The 18501-nt window shown below is 40.3% G+C and overlaps 1 protein-coding gene across 1 annotated transcript in view; it reads right to left on the reverse strand.

Moving 5' to 3' along the window:
• Positions 1 to 18501, reverse strand: part of LOC132869602 (von Willebrand factor A domain-containing protein 5A-like) — a 53255-nt gene that overhangs the window by 5562 nt on the left and 29192 nt on the right. Inside the window, exons 11-13 of the mRNA XM_060902878.1 lie at positions 18093 to 18242; positions 17711 to 17820; positions 17202 to 17419 (exon numbers count right to left, since the gene is read on the reverse strand). Of these exons, the coding sequence (XP_060758861.1) occupies positions 17202 to 17419; positions 17711 to 17820; positions 18093 to 18242 (478 nt within the window). The remainder of the gene's footprint in view (positions 1 to 17201; positions 17420 to 17710; positions 17821 to 18092; positions 18243 to 18501) is intronic.

An 18501-nucleotide genomic window follows, 5' to 3' on the forward strand; every position in this document is an offset into this window, starting at 1 on the left:
AAACCAAAAATATGATATATGCATCACTGAGTCATTGTTCACTGAGCAGGTCTGGTCTTATCAAATGACAACATTTTTTATGGTTTTATACTCCACAACAAAAGATAGTAAATAAGTTAACACTTTACATTAATGTTCCAGATGTGATGCAATTGCAGTGCTTAAGATATTTTACAAAATAAATTGCATACAAACAAATACAAATAGGTGCTTTTTAAAGAAAGTTTGCCAGAAAAGTTCATAGAGCATCTGCTTGAGACTAGAGGTGTGCATCAAGACTGGAATCCCATGGGATGTAGCATAGGTACAAGCTAACAGTCAGATATGAAGCTAATGGGATAAAGAAAAACCACATTCGTTCGCATGAATTTATGCTCCTAGTTAGTTTATATTTTAAGAAATAGAGCTATCTTAATTCATGAGGAAATACTGTAGGCAGGTGCAAACAAAACTAATAACTGTGTTTTACAGTGTTTCCAGAGACACAGTGGGAGAGTTAATATATAAAGATATTATTATTTTAAAAATTCTGATTTAGGCAGTGCTTACTATAGATGTGAATCTGAATACACATACAGACAGTGTTACTGCCTTATACCCCTGACATATATGTCTTTTAAAGGCAATAAAAAATTATGCACACTTACTCTTTGCCTTTGCTATAAGACAATTTACAAGTATAATGTTCAGTTACTTACGGAAATGAAACCCTTTTTTCTTTTTCGCTGGAGCTATTTTAATTAAACAGAAGGAAACAAAAAAAAGTTAGATAGCCATGTGCATGGACATGACATGCAGTTCTGAACACAAGCAAACTGTTATTTGTCAAAAACTGTGACTAAAGCTCAGCTCACACATTTACATTTATGTTACATAGGTTTTAGTGATGAGACGGCAAAATGTAGTTGCCTTTAGTGGGTTTCTTTGCACAAACAAGCATGATATTTCTTGGATTTTTGAATTACTAAACAGTGATTAATAAACTATAGTCCTGTATACAGATGTGGTCAGAAGTTTACATACAGTGACATGAATGTCATCTTGGATATGAATGTCATGGCAATATTTGGGCTTTCAGTAATTTCTTTGAACTGTTCTTTTTCTGTGACAGAATGTACAGCATACATTTTTAATTAAAAAACATTAGAATTTGGTGCACAAGTTTTAATTTTCTTTGGGTTTTCTGAAATCAACACGGTAAAAATTATACATACAGGGTCAAAAATATACAGTGCTCAGCGTAAATGAGTCCACCCCCTTTGAAAAGTAACATTTTAAACAATATCTCAATGAACACAAACAATTTCCAAAATGTTGACAAGACAAAGTTTAATATAACATCTGTTTAACTTATAACGGGAAAGTAAGGTTAATAATATAACTTAGATTACACTTTTTTTTTCAGTTTTACTCAGATTAGGGCGGTGCAAAAGTGAGTACACCCCACAACAAAAACTACTACATCTAGTACTTTGTATGGCCTCCATGATTTTTAATGACAGCACCAAGTCTTCTAGGCATGGAATGAACAAGTTGGCAACATTTTGCAACATTAATCTTTTTCCATTCTTCAACAATGACCTCTTTTAGTGACTGGATGCTGGATGGAGAGTGATGCTCAACTTGTCTTTTCAGAATTTCCCAAAGAAAATAATTTCTTTACACCACAAAGGTGAAGGCTACAAGAAGATCAGCAAAACTTTACTTATCAGTCAGAATACTGTAGCAAAAGTGGTACAGAAATTTAAGAAAGATGGAACTGCAACCATCTCACAGAGACGTCCAGGTCGTCCACGGAAGTTAACACCTTGACAGGAGCGTCTTCTGATGAGAAGGGTTGAAGAAAATTGGCATGCAGGTTCACTGCAGTTATCTAAAGAAGTAGAAAGCCAAACTGGGGTGACTATTTCCTGTGACACAATACGGCGTACACTGCAGAGGAATGGCATGCATGGATGCTGTCCATGAAAGAAGCCTCTCCTAAAGCCCAGGCACAAAAAAGCCCGCCTAGAGTTTGCCAGGGCCCGTGCTGACAAAGATGAAGACTACTGGGACTCTATACTCTGGAGTGATGAGACCAAGATCAATGTTTTTGGAACTGATGGCTTCAAAACTGTATGGCGTCGCAAAGGTGAGGAATACAAAGAAAAATGCACTGTGCCTACAGTGAAACATGGTGGTGGCAGTGTCCTTATGTGGGGCTGCATGAGTGCTGCTGGTGTCGGGGAGCTGCATTTCATTGATGGCATCATGAATTCACAGACGTATTGCTCTATACTGAAAGAGAAGATGCTACCATCACTCCGTGCCCTTGGTCGTTGTGCACTTTTCCAACATGACTAAACACACATCTAAGGCCACTGTTGGATTTCTGAAGCAGAACAGGGTGAAAGTGATTCAGTGGCCAAGTATGTCTCCTGATCTGAACCCAATCGAACACCTATGGGGAATTCTGAAGAGACAAGTTGAGCATCACTCTCCATCCAGCATCCAGTCACTAAAAGAGGTCATTGTTGAAGAATGGGAAAAGATTGATGTTGCAAAATGTTGCCAACTTGTTCATTCCATGCGTAGAAGACTTGGTGCTGTCATTAAAAATCATGGTGGCTGTACAAAGTACTAGATGTAGTAGTTTTTGTTGTGGGGTGTACTCATTTTTGCACCACCCTAATTTGAGTAAAACTGAAAAAAAATGTGTAATCTAAGTTATATGATTAACCTTACTTTCCTGTTATAAGTTAAACAGATGTTATATTAAACTTTGTCTTGTCAACATTTTGGAAATTGTTTGTGTTCACTGAGATATTGTTTAAAATGTTACTTTTCAAAAGGAGTGTATTCATTTACACTGAGCACTGTACATACAGCACCCCTAACATTTGGGTAAAATGTCTCTTCGTAAGATTCATCTTGAACAACATTTTCATTTACCATGAACAACCTTCTGGCAGAATTCTGGTTGGATATTTCATGACTCTTCATGGTAGAATTAGTAGAGTTCAATTAATTTTGTTTTTCTTGGCATGGACTCAACTTATAAGCACGATCCATATATTTTCAATAAGGTTGAAGTCAGGGCTTGTTTTAAGCTTAATATTAGCCTGCTTTATCCTCCACAACCAGCTCTGATGTGAGTTTGGGTTCATTGTCCTGCTGTAACTCCCAAGTCCCAAGTTGTGTTCAAGTTTCTGATGGTTTATGCTAAAGAATTCTGAGGTAGTCCTCCTTCTTCATTATTCCATCCACTTTGTGCAATGAACCAGTTCCACTGGCAGTAAAACAGCCCCAGAGCATGGTGATCCTATCACCACCACTAGTTGGTAGTGTTCCTCTGTCCATGGTGGTCGTTCTGGCCAAACAACTCAATCTTTGTCTCATCTGACCATACAGCTATCCTCCAGAAGGCTTTTTTCTTTGTCCATGTAGCTAGCTTCAAACTTTAGTTAAGCTTGAAGGTGTCAATTTTGGAGCAGGGGTTTATTTATTGGATAGCAGCCTCTTAGTCCATGGAGATCTGAACTGTAGACAGTGATCCATCAGCTTCCAGTTCATGGCAGGGCTGTGCCATGGTGGTTCCCAGGTTGTTCCTAACCATCCAAACCAATTTCCTTTCAGCTGAGGGTGACAGTTTGGGTTTTCTGGAAGCAAAGTGGCTTAGCAAAGTGACTACACTTCACAATCACTTGGATACAATTGCTTGAACTGATCTTGGAATTTGCAGTTGTTTAGAAATGGCTCCAAGAGACATTCTGGAGTTGTGTATATCTGCGATCTTCTTTCTCAGATCTGCACTGAGCTCCTTGGACTTTCCCATTTTACTGTGTGTTGGTCAATCCAATGAGCGCTGTAAACAAACCCTTTTTATGAAGGCACAGAGAAGCTACCAGCTGTAGTCAATCATGATCACTAACAGGAAATTAAGAGACCTTGGCCTCTGGCAAGATAAAAGACATTTTAGACGTTTCAGCACCTCTGAATTAATAATCTACTAAGTGAGCATATGTAAATGTTTGACCCTGTATGTATAATTTTGACCCTGTGTTGATTTCAGAAAACCCAAAGAAAATTAAAACTTGTGCACCAAATTCTAGTGTTTTTTTTTATTAAAGATGTATGCTGTACAATCATTCTGCTACAGAAAAAGAACAGTTCAAAGGAATTACTGAAAGCCCAAATATCACCATGACTTTCATATCCAAGATGGCATTCATGTCACTGTATGTAAACTTCTGACCACAACTATATTTAAGCTCGTCTGGTCTTAGCTTATTATGCTGGGCCACATTTGCTTCAAGTATAGTCCATTGGTAGTGATTATTAGCTATTATTCATGTAGATACAGACAGCAGTCATTCTCTGATATTTCTAAGTGTGTTTATGTTCTAGACAATAAAAAAGTCTTCCAGCTTGTAAACTGGCTGATACTCATGCTGTGTCAGTTACTGTTTACTTACAGTTCACCTGCATTTGACCCAAGTTGAGGGTGGTATCTTCTAAAGAAGAAATACAGACAAACAGATTTTTTGTGAAAGCCATGCGACATCTATTAGATTCTTTTTCACTTAACACCTGATATAAGTGGTATAACATACTAGTTGTCAGCTTTAGTCCTTCCTGCTCTAGCATTTTTTTCCCCGACCCAGTCCTACAGCCTCTAAAGCACTTACCTTGTATCCAGTTAAAATACTCTGTTACTCTGGAATATTTGTGGACTATAACTTTTTCTGCACTATATTTATACAACCCCGATTTCAAAAAAGTTGGGACAAAGTAGAAATTGTAAATAAAAATGGAATGCAATGATGTGGAAGTTTCAAAATTCCATATTTTATTCAGAATAGAGCATAGATGACATATCAAATGTTTAAACTAAGAAAATGTATCATTTAAAGAGAAAAATTAGGGGATTTTAAATTTCATGACAACAACACATCTCAAAAAAGTTGGGACAAGGCCATGTTTACCACTGTGAGACATCCCCTTTTCTCTTTACAACTGTCTGTAAACGTCTGGGGACTGAGGAGATAAGTTGCTCAAGTTTAGGGATAGGAATGTTAACCCATTCTTGTCTAATGTAGGATTCTAGTTGCTCAACTGTCTTAGGTCTTTTTTGTCGTATCTTCCGTTTTATGATGCGCCAAATGTTTTCTATGGGTGAAAGAGCTGGACTGCAGGCTGGCCAGTTCAGTACCCGGACCCTTCTTCTACGCAGCCATGATGCTGTAATTGATGCAGTATGTGGTTTGGCATTGTCATGTTGGAAAATGCAAGGTCTTCCCTGAAAGAGACGTTGTCTGGATGGGAGCATATGTTGCTCTAGAACCTGGATATACCTTTCAGCATTGATGGTGTCTTTCCAGATGTGTAAGCTGCCCATGCCACACGCACTAATGCAACCCCATACCATCAGAGATGCAGGCTTCTGAACTGAGCGCTGATAAGAACTCGGGTCGTCCTTCTCCTTTTTAGTCTGAATGACACGGCGTTCCTGATTTCCATAAAGAACTTCAAATTTTGATTCGTCTGACCACAGAACAGTTTTCCACTTTGCCACAGTCCATTTTAAGTGAGCCTTGGCCCAGAGAAGATGTCTGCGCTTCTGGATCATGTTTAGATACGGCTTCTTCTTTGAACTAAAGAGTTTTAGCTGGCAACAGCGGATGGCACGGTGAATTGTGTTCACAGATAATGTTCTCTGGAAATATTCCTGAGCCCATTTTGTGATTTCCAATACAGAAGCATGCCTGTATGTGATGCAGTGCCGTCTAAGGGCCCAAAGATCACGGGCACCCAGTATGGTTTTCCGGCCTTGACCCTTACGCACAGAGATTCTTCCAGATTCTCTCAATCTTTTGATGATATTATGCACTGTAGATGATGATATGTTCAAACTCTTTGCAATTTTACACTGTCAAATTCCTTTCTGATATTGCTCCACTATTTGTCGGCGCAGAATTAGGGGGATTGGTGATCCTCTTCCCATCTTTACTTCTGAGAGCTGCTGCCACTCCAAGATGCTCTTTTTATACCCAGTCATGTTAATGACCTATTGCCAACTGACCTAATGAGTTGCAATTTGGTCCTCCAGCTGTTCCTTTTTTGTACCTTTAACTTTTCCAGCCTCTTATTGCCCCTGTCCCAACTTTTTTGAGATGTGTTGCTGTCATGAAATTTCAAATGAGCCAATATTTGGCATGAAATTTCAAAAAGTCTCACTTTCGACATTTGATATGTTGTCTATGTTCTATTGTGAATATAATATCAGTTTTTGAGATTTGTAAATTATTGCATTCCGTTTTTATTTACAATTTGTACTTTGTCCCAACTTTTTTGGAATCGGGGTTGTATATACACATTTTATTACTATTATTTATGATTCTTCTTCAATGTTGCCTTTATAGAGCACCAGAAGTCCAGATCTCTCTAATTCACATTGAATTTATCTTTACATTTATGTCAATAGTCAAACTAATAGATAGTTGGAAAAAAAAATACTAGCACTATAAAATAACATTAAATGCTGCCTTTTGTACAAGTAATCTATGTCATGGACAAATTGCAGTTTCATCCATTTTATACCATTATTAACACATCAGTGACGAGAATCAAACATTCAAACTGATTACATCCATCCATTATCAAATTTGGGGGGGCAAAAAACTTGAATATTCTGCAATGGAACCTGACCTGATTGTGAGTCATCCATTACAAATTCTCGAAGGCAATACTGAAGAAAAAGAAGAAGAAACCTTTATTTGTCACATGCACACTTCAAGCACAGTGAAATTCATCCTCTGCATTTAACCCATCTGAAGCAGTGAACACACGCACACACACACCCAGAGGAGTGGGCAGCCACACTAGAGCGCCCGGGGAGCAGTCAGGGGTTAGGTACCTTGCTCAAGGGTACTTCAGCCCAAGGCCACCCCACGTTAACCTAACTGCATGTCTTTGGACTGTGGGGGAAACTGGAGCATCCAGAGGAAACCCACACAGACACGGGGAGAACATGCAAACTCCACACAGAAAGGCCCTTGCCGGCCGCTGGGTTCGAACCCAGAACCTTCTTGCTGTGAGGCGACCGTGCTAACCACTACACCACCGTGCCACCCCAGGCTAAACACCCCAGGAACAATGAGGAAGTGAAGATGAACAATGAAGAAGTTGCAATAATAGCCTGATAGAGCATCACCTGCAAAATGACACACAGTGGCTGGTGACTTCTATGAAGTCCAAACTCCAGAGGGAAGGATTTGTGGTTAAGTATTAAAATGAAAATTTAATTTATGCTTATGTTAGGTTGTCAAATTACTTTTGGTCCCTTAAAGGGGACATACCATGGATAATTGTTTTTTCTTGTTGTTTTTGAAATATTCCAATGTGAACTGTGGATGTACTTGGCCTTTCAAAGTGGACTCTTACCTTCCTAGTCTATAATGGCCATAGAAAGAAAATAGGCAGAGAGAACAGGCAAATTACAAAATTGCATGTGTCTTATAGTAGCACCCCTGTTAACATATCTTGATGACACTCTCCAGCTGCTGCACCTGCCAGCAAAGACCCACTGTTCCCCTTTGTTAAGGAACAGCCTTGGGCCTCACATCATTGCTCCATGCTGCCTTCTCACACCAAGCATCCCAGCCCACAGTGACCACAGCCACATTCATGATTGAAGACACCTGTACAGCAAGCCTCTCTGCTCTACTTCACTCCCCCTTTCCAAAGAAAAATAAAATCTATCCATCTGCTTGAGCCTGAGTCTGTGTTCTGCCTGTTGCAACAGCAAGTCATCACACTGATAGAGAATGCAGGCAGGAACACAGACCTAAAACTCCTCACACACCATGGATCCCCTAATCAAACATCTTGAAACCAACCTGCGGCAGACCCCATATACGGTATAACTGTAAATAGCACACTTTGAACATGCTGCCTTCAGTGCTAGTCAGAAGGACCTACAGTAGTGCTTGAAAGTTTGTGAACCCTTTAGAATTTTCTATATTTCTGCATAAATATGACCTAAAACATCATCAGATTTTCACACAAGTCCTAAAAGTGCATAAAGATAACCCTTTTAAACAAATGAGACAAAAATATTATACTTGGTCATTTATTTATTGAGGAAAATGATCCAATATTACATATCTGTGAGTGGCAAAAGTATGTGAACATTTGCTTTCAGTATCTGGGGTGACCCCCTTTTGCAGCAATAACTGCAACTAAATGTTTCTGGTAACTGTTGATCAGTCCTGCACACCGGCTTGGAGGAATTTTAGCCCATTCCTCCATACAGAAGAGCTTCAACTCTGGGATGTTGGTGGGTTTCCTCACATGAACTGCTCGCTTCAGGTCCTTCCACAACATTTCGATTGGATTAAGGTCAGCACTTTGACTTGGCCATTCCAAAACATTAACTTTATTCTTCTTTAACCATTCTTTGGTAGAACAACTTGTGTGCTTAGGGTCATTGTCTTGCTGCATGACCCACCTTCTCTTGGGATTCAGTTCATGGACAGACATCCTGACATTTTCCTTTAGAATTCGCTGGTATAATTCAGAATTTATTGTTCCATCAATGATGGCAAGCCGTCCTGGCCCAGATGCAGCAAAACAGGCCCAAACCATGATACTATCACGGCCATGTTTCACAGATGGGATAAGGTTCTTATGCTGGAATGCAGTGTTTTCCTTTCTCCAAACATAATGCTTCTTATTTAAAACAAAAAGTTCTATTTTGGTCTCATTCGTCCACAAAACATTTTTTCCAATAGCCTTCTGGCATGTCTATGTGATCTTTAGCAAACTGCAGACGAGCAGCATTGTTCTTTTTGGAGAGCAGTGGCCTTCTCCTTGCAACCCTGCCATGCACACCATTGTTGTTCAGTGTTCTTCTGATGGTGGACTCATGAACATTAACATTAGCCAATGTCAGAGAGGCCTTCAGTTGCTTAGAAGTTACCCTGGGGTCCTCTGTGACCTCGCTGACTATTACACGCCTTGCTCTTGGAGTGATCTTTGTTGGTTGACCACTCCTGGGGAGGGTAACAATGGTCTTGAATTTCCTCCATTTGTACACAATCTGTCTGACTGTGGATTGGTGAAGTCCAAACTCTTGAGAGACAGTTTTGTAACCTTTTTCTAGACTGATGAGCATCAACAACGCTTTTTCTGAGGTCCTCAGAAATTTCCTTTGTTCATGCCATGATACACTTCCACAAACGTGTTGTGAAGATCAGACTTTGATAGATCCCTGTTCTTTAAATAAAACAGGGTGCCCATTCACACCTGATTGTCATCCCATTGATTGAAAACACCTAACTCTCATTTCACCTTCAAATTAACTGCTAATCCTAGAGGTTCACATACTTTTGCCACTCACAGATATGTAATATTGGATAATTTTCCTCAATAAATCAATGACCAAGTATAATATTTTTGTCTCCTTTGATTAACTGGGTTTTCTTTATCTACTTTTAGGACTCATGTGAAAATCTGATGATGTTTTCGGTCATATTTATGCAGAAATATAGAAAATTCTAAAGAGTTCACAAACTTTCAAGCACCACTGTACTTACCACTTGTGAAGTCACAATTATGAGGCTGTCATGTATATATTTATATACACATGAATACATGTTGCAAATTATCCTTGGGGTTTCTTGGATGTTTAGTATTCATAAATTTCAACTCAATCTGTCAGAGCAACAAAGTTAGCACACTTACCTTTTTTGCTACATCACAGATTCCAATATTTTAAAGTTTAAAGAAAGAAATAAAGGCATACAATATTTCAAAGAGATATGGATAACACATTACATTAAGGTTACCTTAACTAACATTAAGTACAAGCCCAATTCCAACAATGTTGGGACGCTTTGTAAAATGTAAATAAAAACAGAATGCAATGATTTTCAAATCTCATAAACCTATATATTTTTCAGAATAGAACATAGACAACATATCAAATATTTAAACTGAGAAAATATACAATTTTCTTTAAAAAAAGGGTAATTTTGAATTAGATGGCAACAACATGTCTCAAAAAAGTTGGGACAGGGCTATGTTTACCACTGTGTATCATCCCCTCTTCTTTTCACAGTCTGTAAATGTTAGGAAACTAAGGAGACCAGTTGCTCGAGTTTTGGGAGAGGAATGTTGTCCCATTCTTGCCTGATATAGGATTGTACTGTAGATGCTTAGCAGTCCTGGGTCTTCTTTGTTGTATGTTTCATGTCATGATATGCCAAATGTTTTCAATTGGTGAAAGGCCTGGACTGCAGGCAGGCCACTTCAGCACCTGTCCTCTTTTACGATGAAGCCATGCTGCTGTAATAGATGCAGTATGCAGTTTAGCATTGTCTTGCTGAAATATGCAAGGCCTTCCTGGAAAAAGATGTCGTCTGGATGGGAGCATATGTTGCTCTAAAACCTGTATATACCTTTCAGCATTGATGGTGCTTTTCCAGATGTGCAAGCTGCCCATGCAATAGGCACTAATACATCCCCATACCATCAGAGATTATGGCTTTTGAACTGAGCACTGATAACAAGGTGGATGGTCCCTCTCTCCTCTTTAGTCTGGAGGATGCGGCATCAATGGCTTCCAAAAAGAATTTCAAATTTCGATTGGTCTGACCACAGAACAGTTTTCCACTTTGTCTCAGTCTATTTTAAATGAACTTTGAACCAGAGAATATGACAGTGTTTCTGGATCATGTTCACATATGGCTTCTTCTTTGCATGATAGAGGTTTAACCTGCATTTGTGGATGGCACAACAAACTGTGTTCACAGACAATGATTTCTGGAAGTGTTCCTGAGCCCATGCAGTGATTTCCATTACAGAATCATGCCTGCTTTTAATGCAGTGCCGCCTGAGGGCCCATTGTATTTCGGCCTTGTCCCTTGCGCACAGAGAGTTCTCCAGATTTTCGGACAATTTTGATTATATTATGTACTGTAGATGATGAGATATTCAAAATCTTTGCAATTTTACATTGAGGAACAATCATCAAGTCAAGTCAACTTTATTGTCAAATATGCTATATTTGCAATGCAATAAATAAAAATAGAATAATTGAAATAAACAATATAAACAGTATAAACACTCTAGATAAGAACTAGACATAGACTAAACACACACACACACACACACACACACACACACACACACACACACACAAACATGCACATAAATTGGAGCAAATAAACAGTCAAGGGCACTTGAGGTATAGCAGGTAAACATGAAATAAGCAGTATAAACAATAGACTAATAGCTGTTAAGGTGAGGTCGTGCGGAATAGTGCAAATGAGCGAGGTAAAGTGAAATGTGCAGTCCCTGAGTTCAGTGTGTGAATGAACGTTGAGAGTGTGTGTGTGTGTGTGTGTGTGTGTTTTGGGGGGGGAACTATGAGGGTGACATGATGTCAGATGCTGAAGGGGGGCAGGGGGGTGTCCTTGAGCCTGCTGGTTTTGGCCCGGAGACTCCACAGTCTCCTCCCCAACGGCAGCAGACTAAAGAGGCTGCGAGATGGGTGGGTGGGGTCACCTGCAATCCTGATGGCTTTGCGGGTGAGGCGGGAGTTATAGATATCCATAAGAGAAGGGAGAGAGACACCGATGATCCTCTCAGCTGCTCGCACGATGCGCTGCAGAGTCTTGCAGCAGGACACGGTGCAGGCGCCGTACCACACGGTGATGCAGCTGGTCAGGATGTTCTCGATGGTGCCTCTGTAGAATGTGTGCATGATGGGGGCCGGGACTCTTGCTCTCCTCAGTTTGCGGAGGAAGTACAGACGCTGTTGGGCTTTTTTGGCCAGTGATGCGGTGTTGTTGCTCCAGGACAGGTCTTCAGAGATGTGCACACCCAGAAACTTGGTGGTGCTCACCCTCTCCATTATTCTGAAAATTTCCCACAATTTGTAGATGCAGTTTTTCACAGATTGGTGAATCTCTGTCCATCTTTATTTCTGAGAGATTCAGCCTCTCTAAGATACTCTTTTTACACCCAATCATGCTACTGACCTGTTGCTAATTAACCCAATTAGTTGCAAAATGTTCAATCCAGCTGTTTCTTTTTACTTATTTTTCCAGTCTTTTGTTGCCCCATCCCAACTTTTTTGAGGCGTGCTGCTGCCATCAAATTCAAACTGAGCTAACATTTTTCATGAAATAGTAAAATGTCTCAGACAACATATCACATTTTTACACTATGTTCTATTGTGGAATAAATGGGTTTATGATATTTGCAAAATCATTGCATTCTGTTTTTAGTTGCATTTTACACAACGTCCCAACTTTTTTTGGAATTGGGGTTGTATTAAATTAGTTAATATTACAGCAATGGTGGGGGCTGCACAGTGGTGTAGTGGTTAGCACTGTCGCCTCACAGCAAGAAGGTCCTGGGTTCGAGCCCGGCAGCTGACAAGGGCCTTTCTGTGTGGAGTTTGCATGTTCTCCCCGTGTCTGCATGGGTTTCCACCAGGTGCTCCAGTTTCCACCACAGTCCAAAGACATGCAGTTAGGATAACTGGTGGCTCTAAATTGACCATAGGTGTGAATGTGAGTGTGAATGGTTGTTTGTGTTGATGTGTCAGCCCTGCGATGACCTGTTGACTTGTCTCGGGTGTTCCTTGAGAGTGTGCCTTATATTGAGACATAGTCAGCTTGGATAGGCTCCGGCTTGCCCGCAACCCTGTAGAACAGGATAAGCCCCTACAGATAATGGATGGATGGATACAGCAATGGTTAATATTAACAAACAATAAACTTCATCATCACATGCATTGATCAATGCTTATTCAATCCATTTCTCAAAATAAGTCTGCATCAATTAACAAAAGTCATATTACTGCATGTTCCTAAATGGTCATAACTTTCTGAACTCAGGTACTCCTATTGGAATTTAGTGTTAAGCCTTGATCCTTAATTTTGCTACTTCAAAACAGCAAACATGTTCATTAAAGATGTTGGTTCATATTGGTCATACTCATTGCTTAGATAAAGAATGGCCTATTTTATTGACTAAGCAATGGCAGGAATGAAAGGATACATGTTCATATCATATCTTTCATTTTACATTGAGACATAGGCAGTAGCTACAGTGGTGCTTGAAAATTTGTGAACCCTTTAGAATTTTCTATATTTCTGCATAAATATGACCTAAAACATCATCAGATTTTCATACAAGTCCTAAAAGTAGATAAAGAGAACCCAGTTAAACAAAAGTTAAACAAATGAGAAAAAAAATATTATACTTGGTCATTTATTCATTGAGGAAAATGATCCAATATTACATATCTGTGAGTGGCAAAAGTACGGTATGTGAACCTTTGCTTTCAGTATCTGGTGTGACCCCCTTGTGCAGCAGTAACTGCAACTAAACATTTCCGGTAACTGTTGATCAGTCCAGCACACCGGCTTGGAGGAATTTTAGCCCATTCCTTCATACAGAAGAGCTTCAACTCTGGGATGTTGGTGGGTTTCCTCACATGAACTGCTCGCTTCTGGTCCTTCCACAACATTTCGATTGGATTAAAGGTCAGGACTTTGACTTGGCCATTCCAAAACATTAACTTTATTCTTCTTTAACCATTCTTTGGTAGAACGACTTGTGTGCTAAGTGTTGTTGTCTTGCTGTATGACCCACCTTCTTTTGAGATTCAGTTCATGGACAGATGTCCTGACATTTTCCTTTAGAATTTGCTGGTATAATTCAGAATTCATTGTTCCATCAATGATGGCAAGCCGTCCTGGCCCAGATGCAGCAAAACTGGCCCAAACCATGATATTACCACCGCCATATTTCACAGACAGGATAAGGTTCTTATGCTGGAATGCTGTGTTTTCCTTTCTCCAAACATAACGCTTCTCATTTAAACCAAAAAGTTCTATTTTGGTCTCATCTGTCCACAAAACATTTTTTCCAATAGCCTTCTGGCTTGTCTACCTGATCTTTAGCAAGCAGCAGACAAGCAGCAATGTTCTTTTTGGAGAGCAGTGGCTTTCTCCTTGCAACCCTGCCATGCACACCATTGTTGTTCAGTGTTCTCCTGATGGCTGACTCATGAACATTAACATTAGCCAATGTGAGAGAGGCCTTCAGTTGCTTAGAAGTTACCTTGGGGTCCTCTGTGACCTCGCCGACTATTACACGCCTTGCTCTTGGAGTGATCTTTGTTGGTTGACCACTCCTGGGGAGGGTAACAATGGTCTTGAATTTCCTCTATTTGTACACAATCTGTCTGACTGTGGATTGGTGGAGTCCAAACTCTTTAGAGATGGTTTTGTAACCTTTTCCAGTCTGATGAGCATCAACAACGCTTTTTCTGAGGTCCTCAGAAATCTCCTTTGTTCGTGCCATGATACACTTCCACAAACATGTGTTGTGAAGATCAGACTTTGATAGATCCCTGTTCTTTAAATAAAACAGGATGCCCACTCACACCTGATTGTCATCCCATTGATTGAAAACACCTGACTCTAATTTTACCTTCAAATTAACTGCTAATCTGAGAGGTTCACATACTTTTGCCACTCGCAGATATGTAATATTGGATCATTTTCCTCAATGACCAAGTATAATATTTTTGTCTCATTTGTTTAACTGGGTTCTCTTTATCTAGTTTTAGGACTTGTGTGAAAATCTGATGATGTTTTAGGTCATATTTATGCAGAAATATAGAAAATTCTAGAGGGCTCACAAACTTTCAAGCACCACTGTTTATGGTTACATATGTGTATCAACTTATCAGTGATAAGTATAACTGTGCAATAGCATCTGCAGTTATAAACAGAAGATAATAGCAAATCAGTAATTAGATTCAAATATGAAAACTGGCAAAAACCTATATTAATACAATTAATTTAATGAACCATGTAATATTATTATTATTTTCAAACTGTACCCTCAAAATTTCCAATATATTTTATGAAGGAAATGCAAAAGAATTAGTCTCATGATCAATAATGATTATCGACCTGTTGCACTAAGACCGATAATCATGAAATGCTTTGAAAGACTGGTGATGAACTACATCAAAGCCTCCATCCCTGCTGACCTGGACCAGTACCAGTTCGCCTACAAAACCAACAGGTGCACTGAGGACACCATCTCCCTCATGCTCCACACTGTACTGACTCATCTGGAGAACCCTGACACCTATGTGAGGATACTGTTCGCTGACTTCAGCTTGGCCTTCAACACTGTCAATCCGAGCAAGCTGGTCAACAAGCTGTTGTCTCTGGGCCTGGACCACCACCTCTGTAGCTGGATTAAGGACTTCCTGTCTAACAGACCACAGCATGTGAGACTTGGAGACCTCATCTCATCCAACACCATCTTAAACACTGGCACTCCCCAAGGCTGTGTTCTTAAGGCCAATTTATGCTGACAACCCAGTCCTCGCAGATAGCGTCGCAGACAGTGTCTGCGTAGCCCCCCCACCTTCGCAGACGCTCTGCGCGCACCTCCCAAAAATTGTGACCACCGCAGAAGCCTCGCTGACAGCGTCGCAGACAAGAGGGCTCTGATTGGTCCACTCTACATCCGCTGTACACGCACTTCCGCTTCCCTACTTTCCCGGTTTGGTTTGTTTTCACGACCGGCATTTTTAAAAACACGAGCGAAGATGGAGCAGCACGAAGAGCGGTTGATTGAGGAAGTACGTACATCTATACGACTCCAGTTCTAGTCATTATTAAAAAAAAAGTTCTAGTCATTATAAGTAACCGGAGGATAAACACTCCACTAACCACACCCACCAACTACTCCTAGCGACTTCGCGCCCCCTTGCGTTGTGCCGGTGAATAACATCGCGCACGCCTATTATCCCCGCTCAACAATAAATTACAACTGTCTGCGAAAAGCTATCTGCGAAAGCCTTGTCGCACGAGCATGCAGAGGCCTTTAGTCTACTCCTTTACTCACTCTTTACACAGGACTGTTCTCCCATTCATAACTCAAATCAAATATACAAGTTTGCAGATGACACAGCTGTTGTGGGGTTGATAACCAACACCGATGAGACAGCCTACAGAGAGGAAGTTCAGGCCCTCACATCTTGGTGTCAGAACAATGACTTGCTCCTCAACACCAACAAAACAAAGTAGCTTGTCATTGACTTCAGAAAACGACTGGTTAAAACAAATGCCAGCCTGGTGATCTCTGGAGAGGAGGTGGAACAGGTGGGGAGCTTCAAGTACCTTGGTGTTCACCTCTCAGAGGACCTGACATGGGGAGTGAACACCAGAGAGGTGGTGAAGAAGGCCCAGCAGAGACTCTTCTTCCTGTGATCCCTGAGGAAAACTGGGCTCTCACAGAAGCTCCTCATCAACTTCTACCAGTGCACCATACAAAGTGTTCTGAGCTATGGATGCATAGTGTGGTTCTCCAGCTGTACCTTAGAGGAGAGGAAAGATCTGCAGCGGATCATCAGGACTGCATCTAAAATCATTGTTACCCCTCTCCAATCCCTGGAACTACTCTGCCAGGCTGAGAAACAGAGCCACAAAGATTAGGACTGACTGCACTCACCCCGGGCAATGTCTTTTTGACACCCTTCCCTCTGGCAGGCTTAGGGTCATAAAGTCACAGACAGCAACACACCAAAATAACTTCTTCCCTAGGGCTGTAAAAGCTCTGCTGGAGGCCTGATCCGGACGTGGACTCACACTCTGCACCTTACTGTGTTTGGCTACATTGAATAATTACATACTGCAATTTATACTGCTGCTTATATGCCAATATGCTGCTTTTTAAAAGGGTATGTATATTATTTATTTATTTTATTTTTATTTTATTGATCTGCTGCTGTGATCTGAGCCCTCAAACAGTGTTTCATTGTATAGTAATGTGCAATGACAATAAAGAATCTATCTATCTATCTATCTATCTATCTATCTATCTATCTATCTATCTAAGTATTTACAAACTCCTTTGTTCAGTTACTTACAGTGAAATACATTCATTCCACACATGCGTTCCCCCGTCAATATCCCTGGACAAAAAAACCAGGTTAGATTCTTAAAATCTAACAGGGATACAGGTTAGATTCTTATACAAACAAAAACAGGTTAGATTCTTAATGAGCCATGTATGGTGTGTTGGTGCATAAAAGCAATAAAACCATGAATGCTAATCATGTAATCGTCATGTTATTGGATGAAGGGGTAAGTAAAAGGACTCAGTGAAACAATAATGACCTGCAATAGGAATTCTCCTCGTCAACATCGATCCTTTCACAGCTTGTCCGCTGCCTTTATTGATAGCTATGAAGGCTGTGTGTGAGCTGCTCACTCCAGACTGCTTACTCAGATCCACCACCCTGGCCTTCAGAGCCTCTTTATCAGCTCCATCCTCCTCCTCGTCCCTTTCCAGAGAGCGGATCAGAGAGCGAGCACCCAGCCTGTGGATGGCTAGTCTGGACGCGCGCGTGCGCGCGCGCACACACACACACACACACACACACACACACACAGCTAAATGAGTAACATTTAAACAACCTACCCTGATTGCTGTTTTGTGATGTTGTTTCATATTGGGTATTGGAACCAAACTGATATCGGACAGTGGCGGTTATGACGGCTAAAGCCGCACAGCCAGGGATTATTTATTAAAGCTACGGTCATACAAATGCACAACCACACTCACATCATAATCACAGATGTTTAAAAAGAGGACATTATTTCCTTGTACTATTTGTAGCAGTTACCCGCTGTTCTCAGAAGGCTTCAGGGAGAAATGGACAGTGTTTGCAACCTCTTGATCTCCAAGACGGTATCGCACTGCTATTTTCCCCTTAGCATCTGGGTTCTGACATTCCTAGGGACAGAGATACAGGTTGTGTAATTATGAGTAGACCCAGTCATTTGCTCATAAGAGACTTACAATTTAAAAAAAAAATTGCTTGAGCCAAATTTTCTCTTAATCATGTTGAACTTTTTTTTCATTATGAGATAAATAATTGCACACTCATGGATTAATAAACATAGAAATAAAAAAAGTATATAAAACAGTTTTCAAACAGTCCATTCAGATTCAGAATCTGAAACAAATGAGAGTTTTCCTGTAAAACAGTGTGATAAAGCTCTCACCTCTCTTTTCAAGTGGGCATAAATCAGTGCTCTCTGACCATGGAAAAGTGAATTAATCGGGGAGCTCAGACGGGTGAAAGACACACCAGTCCAATCCTCAGTGATATCAATCACTGCTGGTTGTAAAGCATAACGGAGAGACTGCATTACCTAGCATTGGGAATTAAAGACAAACAATGTTCAATAATATTTCCAATAAAGCCCCCTTCTGTTTGTCAGTGAAAAAGTGAGAGACAGAGAACATGCATAATTGACTGTACATACTCTAAATGATCATAAATGATAAACAATAAGTAATTTAAAATAAATCGTGATTACTAAAGTGACTCTTTCCGACACCATTATGTTGTAGTACAAATTAATGCTTATTTCTGTTTGTTTCTTCGTTGCTGTTTGAAAAGAACCCCGT

The sequence above is a fragment of the Neoarius graeffei genome, chromosome 2 (genome assembly GCF_027579695.1).
Source record: "Neoarius graeffei isolate fNeoGra1 chromosome 2, fNeoGra1.pri, whole genome shotgun sequence".
NCBI classification, from domain to species: domain Eukaryota; kingdom Metazoa; phylum Chordata; class Actinopteri; order Siluriformes; family Ariidae; genus Neoarius; species Neoarius graeffei.